The following is an 18,024-nucleotide window of genomic DNA, read 5'->3' on the forward strand; positions in this document are numbered from 1 at the left end:
CTAAGACGCCTTAGCAATACAGTCATTGTTCAAGGTTCTTATTAGACCTTACAGTTCTCTTTGGCAGAGGAATCTAGCTCCAATAACAAGGGGACAGGACAGTGCATATGTGCAGCAATTTCAAGCTGTCAGTTTATGCTGTCTCTTCATTGCACCACATAAAAATCAGACTTTCAGGAAGAAAAAAAAAATCACGCTATTGAAAATCACTTCCTATTAAAACAGTTCATGCCTAAATATAAACCACATTAAACCAGAACTTCAGCTAAGAGAATGTAGCAAATATTAACTATAGGTACATAAAGATCATTATCAAAGATTGAAGCTTTATAAACAGAGAAAATTTGTCCCGGTTCAGACTTAAAGCCAAAAATAGTAACGAAATGCAAGCTGGAGCATCTAAGCATCTTTTCTTCTTTCTGTTGATGACAGAAATTTAGAAGATAAATCTAATGCACCTTTAAACACAGCTGAACCTAAAGCTAAAATCCTTGATGACATTCTATCAGTGTAATATCCCACATAAGAGCTGGAATAAACCCAAGCAGCAGTTCAGGCTGGCTACGTAGCAGTTTGGCAAAACAGTCCCTGGGATGTTTGCAGACAAATTGGACATATGTTGGCAAGGGAGACATCACAGCATTTATGGCCAACTGTGTGTTAGACTGCATTAGCAAAAACATCACTGGTAGGCTGGAGGAAGTGTTGGAGAGATGCTCATAAGGCCACATCCAAGTATGGTGTCCAATTCTATTCCCTGCCCAGTTTAAAAAATAACACATGCACAAATTGCAGTTACGAACCAACAGAGGGCTACTAGATGATGAGAGGGCTGCAGGACAAGATGTATCAGGACAGGATGAAGACATATTTTAGGAGAAAACACTTGCTGATGATATGAAGCTTGGAGGAATGGCTGACATACCAGAAGCCATACGTTCTGCCATTCACCAAGACCTGGACAGGCTGGAGAGTTGGTCAGAGAGGAACCTGATGAGGTTTAACAAAAGCAAGTGTAGAGTCTTACACCTCGGGAGGAATAACCGCATGCACCAGTACAGGTGACCTGCTGGAGAGGAGCTCTGCAGAGAGGGACCTGGGTGACCTGGTGGACAACAGGTTGGCCATAAGCCAGCAGTGTGCCCTAGTTACCAAGAAGGCCAATGGCATCCTGGCGTGCTTCAAAAAAAAGCATGGCCAGAAGGTAAAGGGAGGTGATCCCCCCCTCTACTCTGCCCTGGTGAGGCCTCACCCGGAGTACTGCGTCCAGTTCTGGGCTCCCAGGTACAAAAAAGACAGGGATCTCCCAGAAGGAGTCCAGTGGAAGGCCACAAAGATGATACAGGGCCTGGAGCATCTCTCTTATGAGGAAACGCTGACCAACCTGGGTCTGTTCAGCCATGAGAAGACTCAGAGGGAATCAGATCAGTGTCTACAAATATCTAAGGTGTGGGAAAGGGAAGAGGGCAGACTCTTTTCAGCGACGTGTGAAGATAGGACAAGGGGAAATGGCCACAAACTGAAGCCTAGGAAGTTCCACACAAATGTGTGTAAGAACTTCTTGACAATAAAGGGTGACGGGAGCAGATAGGTTGTGAAGTCTCCTCCTCTGGTGATGTTCAAGACCCACCTGGATGCCTACCTCTGCAGTCTGCTGTACGCAGCCTGCTTTGGCAGGGGGGTTGAACTAGATGATCTCTAGAGGTCCCTTCCAGCCCTACAATTCTGTGATTCTGAGAGAACTATAATCCTATATATAGATACTATATACTATACTGAACTACCTGAAAAACTGATATTCAGAAGATAAAATCGAAGTGTCTAGAGAAAAGATAACGACAACAGTTCCAAGTCGCAGTGTCACAGGTATATATGTTTTTCTTGGTGATGGTATCTTGAGGTCTTCATCTCTGCTGCTGTTTTTAGTGAATCTCCCTGAATACATCTATCACGATGTGGTCTACAAATTCCACTGAGCAAGATCAAAAAGCAGCTTTTAATAGTCAAGCAGAGAGGACTTATCCTTCCTAAGTCCCTTGTTCCTTCTAGAGCTTTCAGGCACACAAGAGTTTCTTTTTATCTCATGCTTCAGGAAAAATAAAGCTCAGACATGTGTCAGTATTGATATTCCCTGATTTCCAATTGAGTGTGTTTAAAAAAAAAAAAACAAAAAACATTTATCTCTACAACTTGCTTGCCCATGGCTTTGCTACCCTTCTCTTCATCTACCTGACTTCCTCAGGAAGCTCTTGGAGGCAATTTCCTCACTTCTTAATTTCTTGCTGTTGGCTATTTTAGTATCTGCCTGAGGGGATAACAGCAAAGTTAAGGATCGTGTAGCAGCTGTCAAGGCTTGCAGTCACTGTAGAAGGCAGTGGATCCAGCAAAGAAGGTTCATGTGAGGTGGGAGATGGGGTCTCCTGGTTACAAGAAGTTGCTGAGTCATCCATATTAGCTGTTGCACAATAACAAAATGTCTCAAGCAAGCACTATCAAAGATAATGGAGTCCTGTAATTACCATATTTTTCTAAAATAATATCACTGTACATTAGTTCTAATTTTGATTTTCTCCATTTGCCTCTGTTTTTTTGTTTTTGTTTTTTTTTAAGGGTAAAAATGCAGCTGAAGGGTGAAATTATATAATGAATTGCATCTGCATTACTCTTTTTAAATAAGCTACTGGTTTAAAAATTGAGCTACTTTTCCTTCCATTTTTAAATTTTGTAAGTGCTGTGCTCCAGATCTTTCTATTAAGCAAAGTGTTTTCATCTGAGTCTTAAATAATTTAAACATCTCTTTTCTGAAATATATTCCTTTCCAGGAAGAATTTTTATCAATTTTATGCCCTCTTGAAAACAAATGAAACGGAAAAAAACATTTTCTTATTCCATGCACACTGTTACAAGAGAAGCAAAAAAGACATGCAACAGTAATAGTCTCCATTTGACAGCAGGCACACACTGAGAAAAAGCTGTAATATCATTATTTGTTGTCTTAGCATCCCTCGTAACTCACATGAAGTTAAAAATAAAGTGATAAACAGCAGACAGTTCTTATTCCAAATTGATGTGAAGGAGAATGTTGTACTCGTTGATGTCTGAAGCCAGCCTGGCTTCAGCTAGCACTTCTTCCCCCAGGAAAAAGGAACTTGGAGTACTGGTATCAGCACCCCAATACTGGAGACAGAAAAGTGATCACTGCATATGTTCTACTTGTGAATACTTCTTGGTTTTAATGTAGGCCCAGGCACCTGCTCTGACATGCCCACAGTTTGTCCTTTCCTTTCCTTGAACGGGGGACATTTTATTTTCATTTTCCATCAACTACACCGAAGGCAATGGCCAAAGAAGCTAGCACAAGACATTTCTGAAAACTGCTGGTACCACCTGTGGCAGAACCTAGTGAGCTGCAAGTGCTCCTCCTGAAGAAAAGGAGCTGCAAAGCAGAGGGAAGGCAATGTAGCAGCAATAACTCCATAGCCTGCATGACATACCTTCTCTTAAAAAAGGCCCGTCTTTCTACAGATCAGACTGTGAGGGTATCTACACCAACATCCTAACAGATTTCTCCTGGTCTATTAGTCAGAAAAATGAAGTGATATGTATAGTTGTTTCATGGGATCCTATTAAGCTTATTAGATAGAGGAGTAGAACAAGATGAAACGAGAAGGATATTGACACACAAATTAGTTTTCCAGCTAAATGGTACTACTAGTTATTTCTTCATTCTATAACACGTGAAGGAGATCAGCAGAGACAGATCAAGTGTAAACATTTGGAAATAAATGTAAACAGAAGGAAATAGATTTCTATGAAGCATGTCATGCTGTGACTCCATCAGCTCCTTGTCATTGGATTGTACATACCCAACACACTGAGGAATTCCTGGGTGGTGAGCAGCCCATTCTAGTCTCCAGCCCCTCACAGATGACATAACTGCCCACTCACTGACTTAACCAGATGCAGAACTACTTCTAGGACTGCAAAACGCCTTCTTGTCATGCCAGTGGGATGATCTTTTGCCTTCATGCTCCACTGTGATGACTCTCTAGTCCATACTCTCCCTGGAAAGCACTGCAGTGAACTGAATCACTTTTAGTCCACAATGACACATCAAGAGCATGACATAAAAGAAAGAGATGCCATGCAGCTATTGATGCACCAATAAAGAGGAGACGAATACAACCACAAGATAGAGGCTCTGTTTCTTCAGATACAAGGACATGATAATATTCAAATATGATACAAAATACTTCATTTAGTTAGGAACCAGTGCTATTTCTAGAATAGTTAAGTAAGATTTTTGAAAGAAACTTAAGGCCAGAAGGGTGAAAACTGACTAAAAGAGTGCCTAAAAAAATGAAAAGAGTTGATATTCATTCTGTTTGAGATTCACTGGCCTCCGACACAAGAACTCACCACCAAGAAGGTGAAAGCACGTGTAACCTCGGCAATGTGTGGTTGTGGCTACATAATGGCATCACTGTGATAAGAGCTGATTGGCTGCAGTGTCAGCAAACTGGAAGCATATGGCAAGGAGAACGCAGGGCTTGCCATACCACCCTGACTCTCAGGCTGGTGGCAGGCAGAACTGTTAACATGGCTTTCCCTTTGCTCTCAGTGTAGATCATGTGCTATCCTATATACAAGACTGACTACCAGTTAAGTTATGTTTGTGTTAAGAATGGTATGTACTTCTGAAAACCCTACTTAGTGGGCAGGGAAGATTAAGAAGCTACCACACAAAATCTGGTAGAAATACAGGTAAACCCAAACAAGTCACTAAAAATGGCAAAGTGATGCTGAATAGGAGCTTATCTTATCCTGTTAAGAGTCTGAAGTAACCTATGGCATTATGAGCCAACAGTGATCGAAGGAGAACAACCTATCCCCTCAGGAAGCATGAGATTCAGGGTTTTTTTGTTTTTTTTTTTTTTTCTTCAAAAAAAACCAAGTTCTTGAAGTTTCCCTTACTGTACAAACACAGTCCAAACATCTTCTAATGACCACATCATCAGCAGGACAAAAATGTCTGATTCCTGGGAAATTAGGAGTTAGAGCCAATATTTGAATAAATGGAAAAGGTTTTCTGGGGCATAACAACTGGACTTTTGTCAGCAGAAACTCTGAATAGGAATCTGCTCCCTTCTTCTTCTAAGTACCTCCCATGAAAAGTGGGTTTACACTTCTGTCCTAATCAGAGACAAAGTTATACCAGGAGTCATCCAGTAGAATGGCCACCCAAGCAAAAACAGGTCATGTCAGAATCTTACGGTGTTTGTTTAGCATGAAACATGATTACAAAGAAGAGGGACTGGGTTTGGAAGACATACTGGAAATACTAGTCATTCTGAGGTAAAGGACCCAACCTTTGATGGCAGGCAGATGATGAAGTTTGGATCGTTTGCGACTCAGTAGGTGCATCTCCAACAAAAGCCTGCCACATCCTCTGCTGCCTGTACTCCAACAGAATATTCCTTTTGTGCTGCCACAATTTACTTTCATACTAAGACTTCCAAGGAGACTTTTGGTTCTCATTACCATTTGGTGCTTTCCAAATTCTGACCATGCTCACAAATCTTATGTGCAAAAGGAACCAGAAGCTGGTGGTGGTTGAAGAATCTTCCATTTGCAAACAGGCATGCATTTTATAGCATCATTACATCATTTTACAGCACCTCAGTGTTTGGACCTCTCAGTGATGAATAAATAGTTGGTACCATCTCTAGACACTGGCATGATGGGCTTTTCTGTTGATTTTTTGCCAAAAGATATTTCTCCAACAAAGAGAATTATCAAGAAATAACATGCAGCTAGATACAAGCCAAAACAAAATGTTTTCCTGCTAGAAAGAACATAAGTCATCAAAAATGAAAGATGACAGAAAATCACTATACTTACTATATGCCGTGCTGCAAACACTCCATCAACTATTGCACAACAGAATGCTGCTACCACGCCAAAGCTGATAAACACGATGGAGGCTACTAACTGAGAAGAGAAAAACAGAATGAGAAAATTTTCAATATAATTAAATAGAACATTTAACTATTTTTTCTAGTATTTTAGATGACTTTTTTGCCTGCTGTAAATTCATATTTATGTGGTTGACTGCCAATCATAGAGTAAAAAGAAAAAAAGCAGAACCTCTTGATGCTGAGTTGACAAACAAGTTTAGAACTAAGAAAACTAGCTCAGTTGTTAAGAGTTATTAGATTCAGCACAGATTTCTTTTAAATTAACTCATTTAATAAAACAGTAGCAGTATCTGTAAGGAGCACAGCAAAAAGCAGTGTTCCTGTTTACACGAGTCTCTAGAGTGTCAGCAATTCACATGCACTGATAAAGGCATTATAAGAAGTTCATACCTAGTGTGTGAACATAGTGTACAATGCCACAACAAAACCACAGCTGGCTTTGTTATGCAACTCGGACTCCTAGAACTAGCACCTCTAGAAGGGCTGTGCCTCTCAGCCTGTCCCTCATTTTCAGTGTAGGCACAGCATGGCACAGCCCAGCCCAGCAAAGCTTAGCCCTGTGCCACAACTACAGCACAAACGCTGCACTGTCCTTATTAGCCAGCCAACTTTGTTTGAATTGTTATTAATCCTTTACCAACAGGACTTTAAATGACTTAACACTTGACCACTCCCTTACCAACAGCCAATAGATGTGTGACCTGTTAGTGCCTCAACAGGTGTTTTCCCATTAAAAGCTTCAGGCTCTCAAGCCCACAATTCGTTGCAGGTCAACGCAAAGGGCTTGAAAGTACTTCAGCAGCTATGTATGTCCTTAGCATGGCTCTAGCCTGAGTGTTAAGAGCATGTACAAAACACTTATCTGAATTACCTAAGTCCTGTTTTTACATGCCTAGACCTTGTAACATATCACAGAACCTTGCAAAAATAAAATAAAATAAAATAAAATAAAAATAAAATAAAAAGACTCTTTTGTATATGTTATGCCAAAAAAAAAAAAAAACGGTATAAATTCAACAGTGTCAATAGTGGACATGCCACTGGTGATTTTCTCAGGAAGATGCATATTGGGCAAATAAGAAATTACAACCATAAAAGTCCATAATATTAAGTATACAGATCAAAGCAATATTAACATTTGGATGTAGGAGTTTTCAGTAAATCAGCAAAAAAGTACAGCTTACTTAAAAGCAGAAGGCTAAAAAAAAAACACAGCTTGTGAATGCTTTCTGATAAACCATTTTATTCTTTTGTTTGCTCAAGATCATGGTTTGTAATCACAGGTGGTATGAAGTGATCGCAGGTACTGTGATCTGAATCCTTGGCATGGGGAAGAAAAGGGCACGCAGAAATGCCTGAGGCTGATTGCGCTGGCTGATGTCGAGAACCTGCTGCACGTTGCCTGCAGCCAGCTCCATCCTGCAGTAGCAAGGCTGAAACCTTGAGAAACCACTGCATCACCTCTCAACCTCTGCTATCCCTTGGCTCTTGAGCATGATAGAACATGCCTTATATTCGGCCATCTAAAGGTCTTGCTGCAAAACTAATAAGATCAATGAGGGTGCGGCTCTCTCTGGCTTCTACTACCACTGCAGACTCATGGGTCTGAGGCAGGAACATCCTACAGAACCTGACTGAAAAAGCAGCAGTGTTTAAAGTCCAAATTAAGTCATTATTGTCTGATATTCCTATCTTGTTTTTCAGGTCATAGCAGTCAGTCAAATAATTAGTGGGCTTAGCCGGGTATTTCCACACTGCCTGAGTTCATGATAAATGTACTGGAAATTGACCTCCAGGTGGCTTTTCATTTCACACATAAGTAACTTATTTGATAATTTACTATCCCCAAACCAACATTTTCTATTCAATGAGAAAGCCTAAATCACCTAATAAGAGTAAGCTGACCTTTCAGTTTCACCATGCAGCTATAAGAGAATACATAGAAAAGCGCATGGTAAAAAGTATCTACATTAGTTAGGATTGACTTTGTGTTCCTCCATCATGGTGAGCATTTCTCCATTCAAGGAGCTGCATGAAAGTCGGAGGTTGTCAGCCTTATTCATGCCTGCCAGCAACCACTTGATGAGTGGTCTCTGGAATTAAGAAGCTCACTTATTGACAGAAGCAATATTTATTACACAGCAGTAGTGGCAGAATGTGCTTCCAACTCAGCTGGGGTACTTCTGACTTCAATTGACTTCCATGTGTTTCAGATAGATAAAAGAAGTACACAGAATCACAGAATGGCTGGGGTTGGAAGGGACCTCAAGGACCATGAATCTCCAACCCCCCTGCCACATGCAGGGCCACCAAACTCCACATTTAACACTAGACCAGGCTGCCCAAGGCCCAATCTGGCCTTGCATACCTTCACGGATGGGGCATCCACAACCTCTCTGGGCAGCCTGTTCCAGCACCTCACCACTCTCTCTGTAAAGAACTTCCCCCTGACATCCAACATAAATCTTCCCTCCCTCGACTTAAAACCATTTCCTCTTGTCCTGCTATTATCTACCCTTTCAAACACTTGAACAGATTTATATTCTTCCTCAAGCCTTCTGTTGCTTACTGAGAATGCAATAAACACATAAACAAACTATAAATTGAATTTCTTTTCAAAAATGCAGCTGAGACAGCCAAATGGAGAGCTGCTGTAAATTCAAACACTAATTTTCCTGAGTGGTGGGTGATTGCTGGAGCTGTGAGTTTACTAAGCCTATCTGTATCAAGAAAGAAATGCAGCACACTTCAATTATACACAGAAAATTTTGTTGATAGATAGGGCAGCACTTTAAAAAAAAAAAAAACTGATCCATCTCATCATTACATCTCCATTTTTAACAGCAATATGCCTTATCTGGAAAACTAGTCATTATTCATAACTATCTACTTTAGCAGTTATTCAAGGAACAGTTTAGATCTTGCTGCTATATTGCTGTGCAAACTTCTCTACACCTGTTGTTACTGGAACATGTTTGCTCTTGGTCCATGTACACAATTTAATAACATGATTACTTACAAGGGAAACATGATATCAGTTACTAAACAGTGAAGATTGAGCTATGCAGGTCTAACAATCCAAACCAAAGGCCAGATGCATTTCAGTAAAATGGAGAACAAAATAACACTTAGAATGAGGGGCTTTTGCACGTGCTATTAAACAAAGAGCAGCTACCTTCAGTCGTGTCACAGAAATATGAAAATACTCAAAAATGCCAAACTAGTGAAAGTTGGACTGCTAAATCCTCACATGCCACCTTCTTTGAGAAGAGGTGTGTGTATTTTATTGCAAAAACTGTACCAGCATTGGATAACCTCTTGTCCTTCAGTGGACACATAGCACATTCGTTCTCTGTCCTGTGCAAGTAAGTTTGCTGAAGAAACTGTGCCAGGGACAGCCCCTGGACATGGAACTGATGTAGCCACACTAGCTGCAGCCATGCACCCACTTAACTCAGATACTTCAAGTACCCAGGCACTGTGTGTGCTGAATCAGACCTGGCTGGGATGCTGTCACCTATGTGATACCATGAGACATGCAGCAGATGCAGAAAATCATGTCAACCCTCAGAATAATCTAGAAGCTAGAAGTTCACCATCTGTTTTCAATATTCCTGTGAAACATTTCTATGAGTTTCACTGGGTCCCAGGTCATAGTTCTGTCAGATGCCTGGTTTCTTCGTGACTCTGTTAGTCCTTACCTGCTTTCAGACAAAAGGTGTGACTGTTCAAATAACATAAATCACTTCTACCACCAGATGCCTTTTGAGGTGCCTCATCCTCTCAATTTAGACTGAGTAGATCTGAAACTTTAGAAAATATTTGGATTTTTGTTTTCTAAATCACTTTGGTAGCAAATATAAGTTATATCTAACAGACTCCCTTTGTTCATCCTAAATAGTTTTTCCATTGCACAGCCTTCAATCTCTCCAAGCATTCTGCTCTACAGCAAGTCTCTCTGTGACTTTTTTCCAGACAATTACCCTCATCAATGTAAATTGAGAAGCACTGTTATTACCCAAAGCCTTTTTCTCCAAGAAATGAGACCTTTCAAAAGGCTTTGCCACATGCAGGTTCAAACAAACATATCTAGAAAAGACAGACACATGCCAGTCATAGGCTGGCAGTACATTCTCTAAAATAAAGTTTACTTCGTGGAGCTTTTCACTGGTTTGATTTCCCTATGTCTCCAACCTCAGAACTTAGTAGAGGCTTAAAGAAAATTGCTGTACTTTTTTTCTGTACACTGAAGATGAAGCTCTAGGAACAAATGTTTACAAAAACTATGTCACGGGTGCAAAACAGACAGCGACTTTTCACATGTGGCACAATCTCAGCCAGGAATTGCATGATGGCAGCTTAATAGGGCTGTAGATTAATATTAAATGCAAAGCTAATATGAGAAAACTCATTGCATTGCACTTGAGATGCTACTATCGACTAAACGCTGCCTGTGTTGTGAGGTGAGAGGCCATAAAAGTACTTCCAATTGTGAATTTATTTGGAAAATTGTTTTATTTGTAGCTCACCTCCTCCCACAGTTGCCACTTTATTCCCCTGCTCTTAGAAAAGAAGCTTTTCTTCTGTGATCAAAATTAAGCTCAGGCAAGGCTCCTACATGGGTTTTCACAATTGGGCCAATTAGGTTTCTCACTACAGGAGGTGATGTGCTTCACAGATTACAGCCTGCCAACCTATTCTTTCCAAAGGTTGATGCTTCAGTAATAGCACTGCTGTAATTCAGGCTCACCTGGGGGACTGTCACACCACAGGAGAATAGGATTATCATGTTCATTATTCATTAATGCCACTTCCAGTCGTAGTACTAGTTACAATGACACAAATTCCTAATGACGACAGACTTTTCTGACAGCCTAAATAACACCTGAAAAACTATTTCCCAGAGTGACTTGAAGATGAAGGAGGTAAGAAAAAGAACACAGTAAATGTCTGTGTCTTAAGAGCACCAATGCCGTTACAGTTTTGGAAGACAAGAGCTGGAGCTCGGATCTCATCCACAAATGTAATTTACTTCCAAAGGTAAGACACCCAATAATGTAGCAAATGCCTAGAGTAGATACTTGCATTACCAGCAAGGTAAGACAGACATCATTGAAAACCTTCTGACAGACACTGTGCACATGATGCAGTTGAGTCTTGTGACTTTAGATTAAGTGGACAAGCTAGAGGTCTATAGCCTTTCACCATCATTGCTACTGAATTCATTAAATCCAGTAATATGTTGTTGATTATCACAGATCTTTGACTGAGATTTCCTTCTCTCACTGTTAATTCTACCTCAGACTACAGAGCTGAGCTTATGCAGTTGCTCATCTGAAATGGTGTCTTGCTCTTCCATCCCTAATTTGATCCCCTACTTTTCAGCCCTCTTTCCTGTTGCCTATCTCAAATCATAGAATCATAGAATCATAGAATCATAGAATCATAGAATCATAGAATCATAGAATCATAGAATGGCCTGGGTTGAAAAGGACCACAATGATCATCTAATTTCAACCACACTGCCATGGGCAGGGTCACCAACCATCAGACCAGGCTGCCCAGAGCCACATCCAGTCTGACCTTGAATGCCTCCAGAGATGGGGCATTTGCAACGTCCTTGAGCAACCTGTTCCAGTGTGTCACCAAAGGGGTGCATTGTTGCATACAAGCTTCTGTGCTTGCCTGAAGACACAGCTAGCCACTCTCTAGGTGGAAAGCTGTTCCCCAAAGTGAGTTAAATCAGGTAACTGTAAGACAGGGAAAGCATTAGACCCAGTGCAAATGAGAGGGTGGAACTAACTGGCCAAGGCAGATGGGAAGAAAGCAGAAGAACTGACAGAAGCCATTAGGTTGTCTCACCTCTTTTCTGTAATTTGCATTCCTGGAAATTACTGAAATATAAGGTAGGTTTTAGCTGTAATGAATCAATGATAAGGGCTGGATTTATTTTGCTGCTTGTGATCAGGAAGATTCTCAGGTTTTCCTGCCTGAGAAGAAATTCACTGTTTTCCAGTATTGTTTCAGGGATAATTAGGAAAAATAGCAACATGAAAAGGCCAGTTGGTGGAATACAAGGAAGGGAAAGGTCCCATGAGAAATTTAAGCAAATTCACATGCACAAAAAGGCAGAATTAATTAGATAAATAAATGTTGATACAGAACACATAAACCGCATTAGAGATATCAATTATGCCAAGGAGAAAAAAAAGCAACAAGATCAAATCCCACTTTCAAAATTAAGCCAGCACTTCCATTCAGAAAACATCTCTTCTTTTCTTGCTCCATGTCCTGAAGGGCAGAATAGTAAAAGGAAGAATTCTTGACATCTACTTCTACTCCTTCAATACAGTTAATTTGTGCCCTATGCAGGCACAGTTAATGCATATTGCTTTTTCTTAATCTCCCCCAGTTGTATTGTTGCTCAGCTTATGCAGATAATTCATTAACTACTCAAGTCCCAGTGGCAAAGGACTACAGGAGTGTCCACAGTGTAGCACAGCTGAGTAACACAGAAGGAAGGAAGCACAGACATCTAAGACTGCTTATTGCAGCTCCTCCTATCACACAGAGAGATCCTGAGGACAGGGTAAGTTTATTTACTGGTCAGGTGAACAAACTCCTTGAGTTAACTGGGAATTTATGACATTTGCTGTGACAGTTATGGGGATGGGAGAAATTAGCATCTGATCATATTGACAGCATGCTCAGTATTGTGTAATGGATGTGCTGTATCCCACAGCAGGAGATGGCTTATACAGTCCAGCTCTATGGAGCAATGTACTTCATGACCATGTGTTCTGGCTGCCACACCAGCCCTCATCCCTCCGAGATCTGGGACACTTTGTACTGGGCACAGCAGAACAACCCAACACCACATAGTACCAGCACCTGGGCCCTGAGAGACAAGAGAAAGAGAGATGTGCCATGCTGCATGATGTGGAAATTGAGATGGCAATCAGCAGGGAACATGTTGCTCTCGGTACATGAAGCATGAGGGAAGCGTCCACACAGTATTCTTTCCAAGTGTGTGCACACATCCTCTCTAGGTCCATGCATATTTATGGACAGTTACCTGAGTCACTAGGCAGTACTGCTGTTTTACGTCTGTCTCTACTACTGACATTGGATCCTCTGCTGCAATACTCATGGATACCTCTGTATGTGCTCAGTGACTTCTTCCTAGCAAATCTCCCTGCATACTTTGACTTACTAGGTGTTTAGCTGGCTTTGGTTCAGTTTCCTTCAGCTACATGCTTTCTAAATGAGTTTTTTATTATTATGCAACTGCTTTTTCCATCACTTTTGACTTAATAGTTGTCACCATCTAACATACTGGCACCTCTGTTTGAGAAGCATCCATTTATTATTACTTCTGCATCTCTCAGCATGTTCCTTGCTGTCTCCCTGTCTCCACTAATCTTAAATTATTGTTTTTATTTCAAAATTGTGGAGCCCTCTTTTATGGCATCTTCACCACTGTTTTGTCAAACAGGGATAAAATTTAATCACCACAAGTGTATCAGCCATTCCCAAGCAGCTCTCTCTGCTTGTCATTTCTTTTTAAGGTGTGAAAACCCATAGACCAAACCAACGCCTTAATACCACTGTTAAGCTTTCTCACAAGGCTTTCCCTGCCATCTGTGCACACAAATCTCTCCCATTCTCCTATATTCCCCTGCAGCCAGCAGTTGCTGTGCTAACCTCACTGTTTCTGAGATTGAGCTCTTTATCTCTTTTGCAACTCCAGTCATCTAGAAAAGAGTAATGGAAACATTTTTCCTTAAAACTGTATTGTCCAAATAAAAACTCAGTTCCCTGTATGGCTAACTCAGTTCCCTAGTCTAGGTCTTTCACGTGGTTTCACCCTCCAGAAGTGCTTATTGAACAAATCCATTATTTATACCAATCCACTTTCCCCTAATCTTACTGTAACATATCCTGTCTGTTAACTTTTAATTTGAAGATACAGTTTCTGCAAAAGATGCTATACAAAGTAAAGCTGATTTTTCCCATATGAAAGAATGGTGTGAATTCAATCAGCCATTATGAAACATGAAACAAAGTTGTTCATGTATTTTTCGTTCTCTCAGAATCTAACGTCAGCTACAAACCAGATCTAAAACAGTCAGAAAACTATTTCAAATTGTTTTGTGGGCAAATGTTTGCTAGAAGGACCAAGTGAATGAAATCAACCTCCATCAAGCAATTTACATGCACTTAGACTTTAAAACTGGAGTCACTGTTACACTGCAGTCAGAGAATGTCTTTGATGTATGTGTAAATAAAGAGCATATAATAAATTCAAGATAATTCATAAATAATGAATGCTTGTCTTGGCTCAGTTAAAATTATCATCACTGCTGATGCAATATCTCTCAGATCTGCTGAAGTCTCAGGACAGGCCCAGCTACTGGACTCCAGAAGATCTTCTTAAATCAGTGTCAGATGAAAGGCAGAACTGCACTTGCTTCACATTTTCTGAGACAAAAAGCAGAAGGCAATCTAAAATAGTATTTTTAATCTCAGTGGGGTTGTTTTATTATTGGTGCTCTTCTATTCCCCCCATAGCATACGAAGATCACTGTTCACACAGGGTGTGAAGTCTCAATACATATTTCTGCAAGAGGAATGTTGCAGTACACATGCAAGGTGAAGCACTAGTTCTTGCACTGACTACTGGGTGAAACCTAGAATGTTGTTTGTATGTGGTGGAGCTGCTAAGAAAATTCCCCTAAGGGATGGATTTCATCATTCCTAACTCCAGCTACTTATAACCACTTATTTCAGCTACTCATCTCTGCTCCTCTGCAGCCAACAGAGGGCCAGGCACTTCCAGAAACTATTACAGGATGGGATTAATCACATTCTGAAGGAATGTCTTTTTTTCCATTGGCAAGAGAGGAAGCCTAGATGAGGAAGTATACATGCTGCCAAAACTAATATCTTGTCAATACTTCTTCCATTCCCTTGATAGTGGCTGCTCTGCCTTATATTTTCCCTTCTCCACATCACTACTTTCCCTCAGTCATTTGCCTGGGATAGTGGAGTAAGATGGGTAATGTGGAAAGAGAGGAGGATGCCTTGGATTTGATGATGACAGAATAATATGATACAGAAAACAACAACATAAACACATGTGGAACCAGCTTAAGCAAGCTTTAATCCAGTAGGAACTTCAGACTTGTAAGAATTTGAGCATCAGCAAAATTTAAGAATGGCTTAAAAGGGTTAGAAATTTAGGAATATCAAATACATAGACAAGAAGCAAAAATCAAATATAGCATTAAAGTAGACAGAAATAAAAGTGAAACAAATGTAGATTCACCAATCAGCAGCGCTGACATTATAGGAATCCATCAGATATTTCCTTAGATGGATGCTCCTGATTATTGATACTGATTAAAGAGGAACAAGTTCATTTCATCACTTAAACAGAGACAGCTGTTCAGAGCAGTATGAAAACAATAAAACAGAAATAAATAGCATGCTGTATATCATAAGACCTTGTTCTCCCTGGTGAAATGTGATGAACTGACATGGATCAAGACTATTATGGCTGGCACTGTTTAGCAGTACGTACTTAACACCAAAATCTGTTTTTATAAATCTGCTTTCACGTTATTGTGACTGCACTGTTTTCTAAGACATGCATGCTGCTTTATCAGAAATGCATTACAATCAAATTATAAATTTTCATGTACTGAAGTTCTGCCTGTTGTGCCTGGAAGATTGTATATGGCCAGCTGGGGTACTTATCTATTTAATTTTTCAAATCAGAAACTGTTTGTCTTTTTTTCTGGGCATATCTCATCTCACCTTATCATCCATGCACACATGAACATTTTTTTATCCGAGATTCCTTACCAAAACTCTTTTTATCCCCCATCACTTGCTTGCTTGGGAAAGTAATGAATTTCCCTATTGTTCCACAAACACATTTAATGGGTCATAAAGTTTACTTCTGTTCTCAGCTGTGTGACTGTAATGCTTTTATTACATAAACAGCATGAGAAAACAAACTGGCACAGGAAAAAAAAACATTATCCTGTTATGCCCTTAATTCTACATACTGTTTCTAAGCACAGATCTTACAGGACTACATCCCTAAAAATTTCCATTTAACAAGATGGAGAATTTAAACTGAATCGGCAACTTAAGTCTCAGACTCAAAAAAAACAGTGCAAACCCTAAAAAATTACAGTGTTGACAATAAACTGTGCTGGTGCATGTATATATATATTTACATATACACACATACACATACAAATACACATACATGTATACGTACATACCTGTATCTGTACAATAAAAGCTTCCAGAAGCAAACTGAAGCCATAATGGCTGCCAAGAGAGCTCTCCAAACGGAAATGAAAGTATCTCCTTCCTCCATGTTCCTCCTTTGTAATAAATTTGGCAAGTCCTTCTGCCAAAGACAGCAGTAAATGTGGTAGTTTCTTTCTGATCTAGAGCCTGATCTACCACCATATTGTGTCACTTGGTATCAAAGCCGGGTAAGACCTGGGACAGGTACAACAAACAGACTGGCCTAGAGTCAGATGAGAGGGAAATAACTACCATACTATACTGCAGCTAGATGCAATTGGTGGAATATCTGTTGGTATGTGGTAACTGGCCTGGAGTGGCAATGTAGCATCCTGGTCTTTTTCCCCAAGTCTGTGGTTCCTGTTATCAGAGATATGTGGTTAGCAGACAAGATGAACTGCCAACAGCCACTGCGTATTTAGGCATTTCAGATCAATTACCCAGCATCTAAAAAGGGTTCTACTGCTGTCTTGTCACATTTTTATAGCTGCATTGGAGAAAAAGAGATTGTGTGGGTGGAATAGAAGATGAATGGAAAGCAGCTGAGACCACAGAGCAGTGGTCAGTGGATGGGCATCCAGGTGGGACCTGTGTTCCTCAGGGTGCCCTGTTGGTGTCAGGGCTGTTGAATATCTTCTTTAAGCCCTGAGTAAGGGCCCAGGGTGCACCCTGAGAAGTTCACTGCGGACACCACGGCAGGGAGCAGCAGTCGACCACAACTCTGCAAATATTCAGTCCAGCAAAACTGAAATAACTTTGAAGTTGCCCCTGCTTTAAGCAACCAGTTGAACCAGAGGCACCTTTGAACTTAAATTCTCTTATTCTGCCAAAACACTGCAAATGGGGGAAAAATACAGAAAATACTGCCCCATACTCAACATTCAGAATGAGCAAACGCTTCAAATAATACTGACTCATTCAAACCTTAGAGAAGACAAGAGGTGTTATAAAATATGACTTTGATGTTTATGCTGTAGTTATATATTTGTATTTACTATATATTGGAAATAATCATTTTTAATGCACAAGGTCAAACAATGGCATAAAAAATTCTAGCATATTTTAACTCAGTCCTTCCTTCTTGAAATACTTAGTTATAATAAAAATATCTCATAACATACTAACTAAAATAGAATATAAGTAACTTTCCTACTACCCACATTTTTATTGCCTATATAGTTTCCTTTTTTAAATTTCACTCGCCTTTACTTTAGAAGGTGCTTTCATACCCACAGACATACACCTGCCCTCCTCCTTTTCAGCTGAAATAACTGAGTCTTCACAACATCTCCAGTTATTTGCCCTACTTCTACATATGATTTTTCCTTCACGACAAGGAATACTGGGGATTTCCTAGAACTACCATAGATGGACGACATGCAAAATCCTTCTCCAAAAGTACTAAAAAGGGGCTACAAAGCAGCTTCCTGCCAAATAAGGGAGCTAACATTGAAGACTGCACCATGTTTATAGATAAAAGGAGACTGGACAGTCTACATACAGGCTGCCCTGCTTTAAAACTGTGCAGTTACTGTACAATACCTTCTGTGATCTCAGGATTACCGAAGACAAATATAACTATCACTTAACATGGGATTATTTTTACGACTCTTTAGCTTCCTAAAACTCAACTGTCCAGTCTAAATCACCTTTGAAGGTTCCTTCCAAGGTGTAAGGAGAGAAGGAGATGCCTTTAAAGGACATCTCATGACAGCAGTCC

General features: G+C 40.2%; 1 protein-coding gene across 7 annotated transcripts in view; it reads right to left on the reverse strand.

The window, feature by feature from the left end:
- TMEM255B (transmembrane protein 255B) overlaps nt 1-18,024 on the reverse strand; it is a 67,663-nt gene that overhangs the window by 32,666 nt on the left and 16,973 nt on the right. For all 7 annotated transcript variants that reach the window (XR_006167441.1, XR_006167440.1, XR_006167439.1 and 4 more), the window contains exon 4: nt 5,902-5,991. Coding sequence is in view for 4 of the 7 variants with exons in the window: in XM_042810982.1 (XP_042666916.1) it covers nt 5,902-5,991 (90 nt within the window). In the remaining 3 variants the exon portion in view is untranslated. The remainder of the gene's footprint in view (nt 1-5,901; nt 5,992-18,024) is intronic.

The sequence above is a fragment of the Centrocercus urophasianus genome, unplaced genomic scaffold (assembly GCF_019232065.1).
Source record: "Centrocercus urophasianus isolate 14NV4802_14NV808 unplaced genomic scaffold, USGS_Curo_1.0 seq_12, whole genome shotgun sequence".
Taxonomy (NCBI): domain Eukaryota; kingdom Metazoa; phylum Chordata; class Aves; order Galliformes; family Phasianidae; genus Centrocercus; species Centrocercus urophasianus.